The sequence below is a fragment of the Vanessa atalanta genome, chromosome 8, assembly GCF_905147765.1.
Source record: "Vanessa atalanta chromosome 8, ilVanAtal1.2, whole genome shotgun sequence".
Taxonomy (NCBI): domain Eukaryota; kingdom Metazoa; phylum Arthropoda; class Insecta; order Lepidoptera; family Nymphalidae; genus Vanessa; species Vanessa atalanta.
The window spans coordinates 3,114,610-3,126,644 of NC_061878.1; the positions used below are offsets into that span (position 1 = coordinate 3,114,610).

At 34.8% G+C, this 12,035-nt stretch overlaps 1 protein-coding gene across 1 annotated transcript in view; it reads right to left on the reverse strand.

Annotated features, from left to right (window-relative positions):
* Positions 1 to 4,295, reverse strand: part of LOC125065784 (ETS homologous factor-like) — a 28,677-nt gene extending 24,382 nt beyond the window's left edge. Inside the window, exon 1 of the mRNA XM_047673605.1 lies at positions 3,255 to 4,295. Within this exon, the coding sequence (XP_047529561.1) occupies positions 3,255 to 4,168 (914 nt within the window). The 5' untranslated portion in view covers positions 4,169 to 4,295. The remainder of the gene's footprint in view (positions 1 to 3,254) is intronic.
* Between the last annotated feature and the right edge of the window lie 7,740 nt (positions 4,296 to 12,035).

Genomic DNA, 12,035 nt, shown 5'->3' on the forward strand with positions numbered 1-12,035 from the left:
GATCTTTTCAATTATACTTTATGTACGTTTTTTGCTTAACGGCGCTGCCGAGTTGTTATTGTGATATTTATATGTGTATTTCTATAATATTTATGTTTACCACTAACATAACCTAAAAATCTTTGGCGTTTTATAACTTGAAACGTCGGTTTTACAAGTTTTCCGTAGTTTGACAGCGGCTGACATTTTAAGACGAAAAATTTGTAAAGCAACTTGATTCATAAGTTAACGAGTCAGCTGTTTACGAATCATACGTTGTTTTTTTTATTTGTTTCCATTATGTACAATATTTCCAGTAAAAAAAAGGATTATAATTTATTAAACTGTTACCAGAAATGCAACCCTGCGTCTCTACAAATAAGATTATAGTTAGAAATTTAAATTACAGCGTAAGAACGTCAAATGATCGAGGTCTTATAAGAATTTTAAAAATGTTTCAATAGTTAGATCTCCAGTACAATATAAGTTTCTGCTTCTTGTAAGATAACGACAAAAGTAAGAAAGATATATATATACAAAATTATACATAGCGTGTACAATAGAAACTTACCATTTAAACATTTTAAGACCTAAATTAAATCCGTGTCAACAATATAGTTTCAAATATTTACGATATGGAAGACAAATTAGAATCTTTATTATGAAAACGAACTAAACGACTTCGCAACGATACGAACCCTAAAGATAAAGCGATAAGGGTCATAATGATAATTGCCACCTCCACTCTGAACGACGCAATAATGATTGAAGTCAAACAACTTCTAAGACTAAGCTGCAGTTCTGTCATGTAAAATATACTTTAACACTAGGGCCATAGAGGTTAAATAGTATGCATTCAAAATTTGCAAGTTAACGTGTGAATCAAGCAAGGACAAAGCCGAACCAGCAAGGTAAAGGTAAAACATAAAATAATGTGCTGATCTGCTTGAGAGCACAGACCTCACACAAAGAGGCGTTTTAATTTTTTTTATGTATTAAATTATTTTAAAACATTTTTTTTTTTATTATGAGTTCAATTATTGTACACGTTTTTTTTTTTTATTACAATGTAATTGCACATTTATTAATCAAAAAAGAAATTTGAATAAAATATATATTCATCTATCTTACATTCAATTTAACACTTGGTAAAAAATTTCGTTAAATTCAAATAAATTTAGTATACGAATAAAAAGATACGATTATATCCGTGTTGTTAGAAAGTTTTATAACTATGAGTTACATTCGTTAAATTGAGAAGAATCATAATATAATCTATCAGAAGTAAACACGTTATTCCTAGTACATATAGAAAATACCTACGGTGTTATTATAGTGCATGTTTATCCTGTTCTCAAAACGTGTAAAGAACGTGACTTGCAATGATCTAATCATAATTGATGTAACCTACGCCAACATATATATTGTTATGTGGAAAAGTAATGTACAATTAAAAAATATAATAATGATGGAGTGTATCTTTCCAGATCTATATGAGATTTAAGTGCTGTACGAATACAATGTAAATTTTAAAATGAATAATGTTTATATAATAAAAGATGCATCAGCTGAATTAAATATAACGCCGTTTTCTGACCACATGCTCCCAGGACCAGTCAGCAAAGTCACATTGACCGCCTCGCTGTGTTTTTATTCGGATGCTTCGAGGAAGGTCATATTCGAAGACGCTGAGAATTTAATAAAATTCTAAATGTTTGTTGCTATAAAACACATTGATACCCAAACGTATTTTTTTATTCTATATTATTTTATAATTAATCACGAATATCATTTCGGTAATAATGACGATTAAAATTTTTAAACTTGTTTATTTATTAAAAGATTTAAATGTCAGATAAAAAGTTATAATTTGATAGATTTTCGTATGAAATATTACAAAAAAAAAATCTATATATAAATAAGTGCGCGTTACGAGTTGCAAATGACCTAATTCCGAGTGATAATGGTGTGCAATTAAAATTCTCCGCACTAGCCTTTCAACATGATCATATTACACCGCACAGAGCAAGAAGCAAACCTGAGAAGAATCGATAATAATCCAATAACGTAAAAGAGCGTTATGTCTTAATATTATTAACACATGGAATATTAACTTATGTGCCGTAAGACACATACAACTAGGAGAAAATGTGACAATCGCATCTCTAAGCAATAATGGTACAAGAGCAAGCAAATTTTGATGGCGATTATGATACTGATGAAGAGATGGTTGTTCGAGTTGATTCCATTTAAATATATGGTTTCCATTAATACTTCTAACAATATTTACACGATATATTTTTGACCGCTGTGTTAAACAAATTACAAGAGACGTTGTTATCAAACAACGTCTCTTGTAATTTGTTTTTTTTTTATAAACATCATAACCTCTATCTCTTAACCGTTTTATTAAATATGATTTGCATTCTGCACCATCGATCTCTGAATAACTATGAAACGAATATTTTAGTAATTCTGTCGTGTACTTGAGAAATTCACTGAATCAATTTAGGTTGATAAGGTTGCATCGATTCTTTTTTCATTAAGGACTTTTCCACTCGTTCAAATTAATGTATATTTATATCGATTTTCAGTTGTTTATTGTAGCCTTAATTCTCAATTCTTCGTCTGGTAACAATTATACAATTTTTAGTAACAAATTTGGTATGATAAAAAAAATATGTTTTGTTTGCATAGTTTTTTTTACTTTTAATAAAGTTTGTTTTAATCGTTAGCACAACTACTGATTACAATTTAACTAAAATTGAACTGAAATTAACAAACATCATATAATATTAACTACTTATTAATTAGTACCATTAACGCTGTAGAAAAATGTAATTAATGATTTGATAAAGATAAATTAATGTAGTTAAGTATTGTTATTTATGTTTTAAATATAATGTGTATCTGGCGTACCTACCTATCTGCGTTTTATGTAGTTTTTATTTGATTACTCATGGAACTAACACGTAGTATTGCATTTTTACATTGTACAATAACTGTTTGTACTTTTATGAGACAATAGAACAGAAGTAAACCTTCAAACGCTAATGATCAATACGTATTGACATCGTATAGTTGAGCTGTAAAACCGTTTATTGGCGTTCGCCGATCCACGTGACTTGAGATGAGATAAATTATGGATGAACGGCGGAGATTCAACCGACGACAAATGACCAAGTCACGACATTGCATTGTTTTTTGTAATTTATTATAAGATTAATTATTATTTATCTTTATTAAATTAAAAGTTAAATGTAAACATAACTTACCTAAACTTTCCTTGCGAGTGATCTTCCCATTTGATGATAGACGGGCAGTACTTTTCGTCAAATAAGAGATTCCGGAGAAACTCTGGCACGGACACGCTTCTAGGGCGCTTGCATACTTTTCTGCCGCTGCCTTTAGGTCGTCCGGGTGGTCTTTTGAACATTTTTCTTTTCTCTTCCTCGTCACCAGATTTGCTACCATCACTACCGTATGAACACTCCGGCGATGCTGTTTCCGAGGAACGAAATACATCCTCGGCATCGTCGCTGGAGTCGGCAGCTTGAAACAAACTAATGTCATTTGGCTTATAACCCGAAGCATATAACCTGTTTTTATGATCAAAAGAGTCCAAATCTAACACTGTCTTCACTGGTTCATTACTTTGGTACGGATCACTCTCCGCGTATCTAAACACTGACGACTGCCGGAGCATATCTTCATTTAAACGATTCTGCAATTTGTCGAAAATTGTGTCACCTATCCTTCTTGATAGATTAGGATCGACGCTGGGATGAGCCATTCTCTGTTGGACTTCTTCTCGTCTCATATTTCTCAGTTCGATACCTGGGACATTGAAATTATAAAACGGTACATCATACTCGCAGAATCCGTGGGTGACGGCACACTCTATTATCCAGGATACAGTTTCATTGTCATTCCAGTCGATGACCATTTTTTGCTTCCAGTCCTCGTGACGGTACTCGCGGGAGCTAACGAGGTTGTGGTAAACGTTGGCGGCGGTGTCAATTTCTGGTTCCCCGTACATTTCGTAATTATTGTAGTAGTTTCCGTAGATGTGAGAAGGGTTACCCTTTTTGAAAACTTGGAAATCATCAAGACGCGCGGGCGCCGGTGGTGTGGGAGGCAGATAGAGATCGCACATGCTTTGATCGTAGGGACGCGCGTAATCAATCATGGCTGCGTGCGGCACGGCCGGCGGTTCGCGACGGAATGGGCGGCAGGCGTCGAGAGCGCGTTATTCATACTACGATATCCAAAGTTGTTTGTTTACACGCGCTCCCCGCGTTCGCGTCGCGGCTGCGTAGCGTGCATGGTAGTAGGGCGCGCTTTTCTTTGTACTACGTTGTTTATATTTATAAGAGTACTTAGACATATTGATAGTGTTGATATAGTTTTATCAACAGCCCTATTAGTATTGATCTTGAGCAATCATTTTCGTTGCGCTTGCTTAATCCTTTAATAAGTAATCTATAAATATAACGAAACCCTGTGGTAGATATTTTAACGTATTCGACTTGGTAAGAAATGACCAATTTTTAGATCTTGCTTTCAGTTTTACCGAATAATATATAAGAACAAATTGAAATTATATGATATATTATACTCAAACCCTTTTTTTATTCAGTGTATTATATTTATAATTGCGGCCAATATTATGCCTATATAATATGGATTACTATTATAACCCCCAAGCTTATAGAAGTATAGCTGTAATAAACGAAATTTCGAATATTTTAATAATTTTATTTAAAAACAATAAAAACATTGTCCTTTCAATTTTTTTTATAATTATAGCAATATTGCTCGCATCCGACAAACATTGTTAAAAATGTTAAATATTGCTTACGTCATTAACGTACTGCCAACGTGACGTGAACTAAGAGTCTATGCATTCCCAATGCATAGAATTGCACTGGCTCAGTTATCATTTAAAACTTCCTGTTTGACATAAAAATTACTGATAAAGAAGACGTAGTGGTACCTTAATAAAGACTACTATTAAGTTACTTGACTGGTGTTTTCTACCCCACTTACACCACTGTAACTCTACATTACTCTACCAAAACGGTTAATTAATTATAACATACTTTTATACTACAGTAGAAATAAAGTGCTTACCAATAAATAACTCGGACAGTTATATTAAATATGTACCTCTTAACAAATATATTATTATATAAGAATTAATTCTTATATAATAAATTACAATAAAAAACAATACAAATGTCAGTGGTAAAATCTTTACGTCACGACATTTTTCCGTTTTTCCAAAACGTAACAGAAAAGGATAAATGTAACATTTGTATAAGGAAAACTATACTAACGAACACATACGTCGACCCTATTAAGTGCTTATAAACGTTTAATTAAAAAATATATTTTGTTATATTGAGAATCTTCGATTATAAAACTGTAGTTTCCGAGGTGATAGAGCCTTGTTTCAGGCCAAAAAAAAAGATTCGGTAATCTGTTTTCAAATTCGCAAGAGCAACGTAGAGTTTTGTGGTTCACTGCTGTGCCTCAGTAGGCAGGTAAAGCCGTTGGTCTTGTGCCAAAGCTCTTTCTGGCCATTTTGAGTTTAATGTTTCATAGGAATATCTTATTTAAATAGTCGAGCATTTGTACTCGATGCTATTTCTCGAGCAATAAACTAGTTTGAAGAGAATGGCCGAATTATCATGGGTTTTTCTGTCAAGGAATTCTCAGTATCATCACAAAATACATGTTTGGCGTACTTGGCACCCAGTATGGTTATAATCTTTTATTTCGATTTATGAAAATCAGCCTTATCGATCACAAATCCTAAATATTAAATCTTAAATGGTTCACGTTTATCCTGTTTCAACCGTAACCGAGCATCATGTAACCTACTCAAAAAGATAGATCATCAAAGAAATTAATGTATCATCAAAGAATGTAACGTTCCCTGAATATCCGACAGTTATTGTTCCATAGTGCGCTGAAAAATGAGTGGAGAGGTCGCTAAAGCGAAATCTTTTTTTTTTTATGGCATTGGTTGGTGGTCGAGCATATGGGCCACCTGATGGTAAGTGGTCACCACCGCCCATAGACAGAGGCGCTGTAAGAAATATTAACCATTCCTTACATCACCTATGCGCCACCAACCTTGGGAACTAAGATGTTATGTCCCTTGTGCCTGTGATTACACTGGCTCACTCACCCTTCTAACCGGAACACAACAATACAGTGTACTGTTATTTGGCGGTAGAATATCTGATGAGTGGGTTTTTTTGAGTTTATCAGTGGGTGGTACCTAACCAGACGGGCTTGCAAAATAGTCCCTGATGTGTTGATACATCCTCCCCAGACCATTGCTCAGCCTTATATCTTTCAGTAAAAGTAAACTGAACTATAATATATTAAATTTTCAAGGCTAAATCTTTTAGGACGCGGTAAAAGTCCTTAAGACATTCAATAAAAGTGCACCAGGTTTGACACTGCCCTTATTCACTTCGTTAATATTATTAGCTGTACAAAATTGTTTTAAACGACTGTTTAAAATACTCTACTCTTGCGTGAAGTGAACAACCATGAGTGTATCGCTAACATCGTACTAGCTCCGGCATATGCCATTTTTCTAGTTTCTTTTTAGTATCGTATTCACATACAAACTTACAACAAATAACAACAATATGGGTGGATTTTGGTGCTCAACAAAGTTTAGTCTTAAAAAATAAAACATGGACTCAATATTAAAGTTTACTGCTCAGACACGAACAACCGTAACACATTCTTTTTAAATAATATCCATATTACATACACTATAACAAGGTATTGTTCAACGGTATATAATACCTCATGTCGCCTACCGTCGGCTTATAACGCCCAGATCCTTATAACTGGGGAGGAAATTAAAATATTATAAATTACCTGGAACTAGGTGTTTTTTAGGGAGGCATACGAGTTAATTGGGCATCTGATGTGCTGGCATGTGGACACGTTTTTAGTCTAGATGTTTGTTAATTTTAGACTAGCCCAAAATAGTGTAATCGTCGTCTAGTATACGATCATACATTTTTCCACGATCGTCCATAATTGAAAAACGTATTTAAACTAGTTTTGAATATTAAAACATATATGTGTAGCATTAGCAGCCCGTAAATGTCCCACTGCTGGGATAAAGGCCTCCTCTCCCTTTGAGGAGAAGGTTTGGAGCATATTCCACCACGCTGCTCCAATGCGGGTTGGCGGAATACACATGTGGCAGAATTTCGTTGAAATTAGACACATGCAGATTTCTTCACGATGTTTTCCTTCACCGCCGAGCACGAGATGAATTATAAACACAAATTAAGCACATGAAATTTCAGTGGTGCCTGCCTGGGTTTGAACCCGAAATCATCGGTCAAGATGCACGCGTTCTAACCACTGGGCCATCTCGGCCATATATGTGTATTGTTCTAGAACAAACGACAGTCTGAAAAGGTTAATTGGACAAAGTTGACGATTAACGTATGTATATACGTTTCATAAAACACAAATCACATTTGCACTGAAACTTCAATGGACCGAGTAAGTTTAATTTGTCACGTAGAGGTAAATATATTTCGCCTCGTCATCAAAACAACAATTACTTTAAAGGGATATAATAAAATATATGTATGATTGTATAATACATATATTTATGTGTATATTAAATCTCTGTTGTTTGCTACAACTTTAGAAAGAAACAAATTCAATCAATTATCGCATGTGAAAAAATAAGTATTCCGAGCTCAACCGTTCCAAGTTTCAAATAATAGAATTTAATAGCATTAGCTGCGATAAGAACAAAGATAGAGAGCTTAATTTAACGTTCCAACATTTCGGTACGAATGAATTTAAAAATAATTTTAATTTACAAAGTGTGCTTAGAGGAATATTTCAATCAACTAGTAGGTATTGTCAAGCAATGAGTAGACCTTTAATTTAAATATCTGTATACATTAACCACATTTGACGCAAATCCGTAACAGTACGTGACAATCAGAATAAGTACATTCATTTTATTGGAAGTTTTGTTATTTTTATTTAAATAGTACATCCATTTGTTTCATTGTTTTCATTCTCGAAGATACAACCAATAATCTGCCATGTTATACAAAAGGCGAAATCACTCTGTTTTCACGGTACTAGAGATAAGAGGTTTTTGTGACGTAAAAATAATCCCACTGGAGTTTTAGTAGATCCGAATCACACACATTGCAATGTCAGGAGTCCGATAGACGTATCGAAACTCTGTTATATGTCAAAGAAAGGATTCATAAGATGGTCAATCACAAAACCTCAACCCGAAATTAAGATTTTTTCGAGGCCCTAACATTTTTTTAAACAACGTAAATATTAAAAATCCTGACTCTTTTAGTGTCAAAGGATGTAAAGCTTTTCATCTCATTAAATGTCAGATATTTGATACTACGATACTGTTAGATATTACGTTTTGGATATAAGACAATTTAAGTAACGGTTCATATTAAATATGACCATTATTACGCTGCTCTCTGAATCATTCCGGGTTTATACGACAAACTACCAGAGACTAGCTGACGCCACAATAACCGTAATCATGATGCAATATTACAGGTATATGGTTCCAGTAACCACATCATGCATAATTATTTTAATGCCTTGTCATATTCACGTCCTAATTGTTACCTGTCGCCACTCTCGATCTGCAATTGTTTTTATTTAATTGAAACTGAACGCGCTGTGACTTTTTTACTTAATAGTATTTAACGAGTTTTCAAGAAAACATACCACATCGCCCAAGTAGTATAAATGCGCCCTATTACGAGACTCACAGGCTTATAACGCGACGTTACCACCTTTCATGAGAAAAAGGCTATTTAATCAAGGCCTTTGGAATGATGCTGGCTATAAAAGTAACCACATGATTATGATATCACAATATAACTCATAAAAAGACTATGACAAGCAAAGTCAAGTTAACCTATCATCTAGTTAACTCCTTATGTTTTCCTCTCATTCTCATTTTGTCTGACATGGCTGAACATTACATTACATTAACAGCCTGTAAATTTTCCACTGCTGGGCTAAGGCCTCCTCTCCCTTTTAGGAGCAGGTTAGGAGCATATTCCACCACGCTGCTCCAATGCGGGTTGGTGGAATACATATGTGGCAGAATTTTGTTGAAATTAGCCACATGCAGGTTTCCTCACAATGTTTTTCTTCACCGCCGAGAACGAGATGAATTATAAACACATACACATATACACATGGTGCCTGCCTAGGTTTGAACCCGAAATCATCGGTTAAGATGCACGCATTCTCTCACTGGGCCATCTCGGCTCTTATGGCTGAACCTTTTTTAAAATCAATAGGCAGATTGTTGAAAAAACAACACATTTTTATAGTAATTTTTTTTTACATATTATATAAACCAAGCCTGATATGTCGCTAATAACGATTAATTGCAGTTTATATAAACAAAAAAATATATATTCTTAATATTTTTAGTCGCTTCGCTGAAAATTTTAATTAATTTTACCATTACTAAATTCAAAGTCAAATTTAAGGGTATTCATCCAAGACTGGAGTAACGCTGGTGAATTAATCTCCAAGTCTTTTATTTAAGAAGAGACTCTCCTCTTCTCTCCTTTTGAGGTTTAGGCTTGGAGCTTTAGTCTAGCAGAGTGTCATTTACTGTCCATTCTTTTTTAAGTTTGTTCTTAGTATTCTATGTACAGTATGATATAATTGTTATAATGTATTCCCTTACTTAAAGATTGCTCGACATGTTTCGTCACTGATTGCTAACCGCCGTTCCGAGTGCTCGTTGCGTGATATTGGCGCTAGGTGATGTATGCGGGCGTTGTGGTGCGTACAACTATTTATTATTCCCATATATTATTTTATTATGAAACAACATCGTTTATTTGTTTTTGTCAACCCAAAGCCATTACCATATAAGGTAAACACGGCGTCTAGACTCTTTCATATTTATTGAAGTTACGTATGTTATAATATGTCGTATGTTTTCATTCATAAAGAAGGTTTCTTCCATTATGAGTGAACTTGTTATTTGCACTATTCTTACGATTACTTGCCCTCAGTCTGGTGTTATATATATCATCAACGCTATACTCGGTAGCGAAGCTTGCTGGTCAGAGATGCGCTCCTTCTGCGAAAACGTCATGTCGCAGAAGCAGGCAGCGGAGCAAGAGTGGGAGGAGGAAGCCGCTGTAGATCCGCTCTGCCATAGAAGACCGGTCAGGAGGAAAAAGCGTTACACGCACCTTCTCGCCCGCCTCAATAGGCACCGCAAGGACTAGGGGGTACTTAGTACCCCGGGAAACCCCCCTAGGAATTGGAGGCTAGCACAGGTGGGCTGACCGCCAAAGAGGGTACCGCTGTTTTTTCGTGGGTATTCCGCTGTACTGGGTCGCACTCGGCATGCTGGATACTGATGAGTTCCACTTACCGTTACTTCCACGAGAGGGAAACGCGTTACGCTTTTTTCCAGTTAGATCAAACAAAGTGTAACTACAGGTACAATGGACGTAACATATTTGTTCCAAATTTTAGTGGCGCATCGGGGGTGATGGTTAAATTGGCGTAGCACCAATGTCTATGGGCAATGGTGACCGCTTAACTTCAAGAAGCCACCCGATGGTTAGTCGTTTCTGCACGTCTGTTTACCTGTATAAAATATATATTATTCTTTAACATAAAATAATTACGACATACCATCAATCAGGATATATCGGACTATGCCATATATCGTCTCGACAAGTATCGACGTGTAACATATGCTAAAAAATATTTCACCGAAAAAAACCCAGACAATGTTAGTTATAATTAATACAAAAATTATTGCTATTCATTTAGAAACTATGAAATATTAACTAATTATATTCAAACAGAATTATATTAATATTACAGGCTGTTATCATCTTTTACGTTTTAAAATGGGACTAATGATAAGCGAGTCGGATATTTAATTTTTAACGAGGCAACACTACGCTTTCGTTATCGTCCAATAGATGGTTAGAATTGATGTTTCTGTTCATTATAAGGATATTATTTTATAAGGGTAAATATCGTACATACATCACTACCAATACTTTCGAACATTGAATTTTACTTTATTTAAGAGAGCTTATATAAGATCTTTTTAAAAATATTTTATTATTAAGCCTTGACTATATAAAACACAATACTTAAAAATTCGTTTTGAGTACGAAACGTAGAAGTTCCTAATTGATGTTTACACCTTTAAATTGAAACTGAAATCTACTCTGAATACGTTTACGCTACCATCTTACGCCTCGTAAATAATTCTACTATTCGTAATCAAAACGATTCGGTATCACCGTGAAGGAAGGCGGATACCACTACCAGCTTCAAACCAGTCCTTTATAATAATCTATTAGAAGCTACAATAACCTCAAACCGTTATAAAAGATACGATAATAAGCCCATGCACACCTCACTAAATTACTATAAATTAAAAGTAAACATTCATTAATAAACTGTAAATTTTCCACTTCTGGTCTCCTTTACTTAATGAGGAGACGGTTTGGACGGCTTACTCCACCACGCTGCTCCAATGCCTGATGGTGGATATAAATGCACAAGGCGTAACTACCTGTACTTAGATCGCATAGTCGCACAGTTTATAAAAAAAAATGGTTCTAGGTGAAATAAGTTGATCAAGTTAATCAAACAAGGACTTACAATTTCGAATACAAATAAATTCTTACATAATAATTGAAATGTTTATATTACTTTACTTTAACGATATAATTATATATATTTTATATTTATTAGTATATATAATTATTAGTATTATATTAGTATATATATATTTCCGTGATGGTCCCGGATTAGAATAGGACCTCCCCAACTCTACCCGTGGGTGTCGTAAGAGGCGACTAAGGGTATTCAAGGCCCACTGCATATCACCTGCACTTAGGGCTACCCGCACGGTGGCGGGTAAACCACCACGACAGCATTCCCAAGGAGGGTTGGTGTCAGGCAGGCGGCCGACCATAAAATCTTAAGCCAAAACCCTTAGCAGC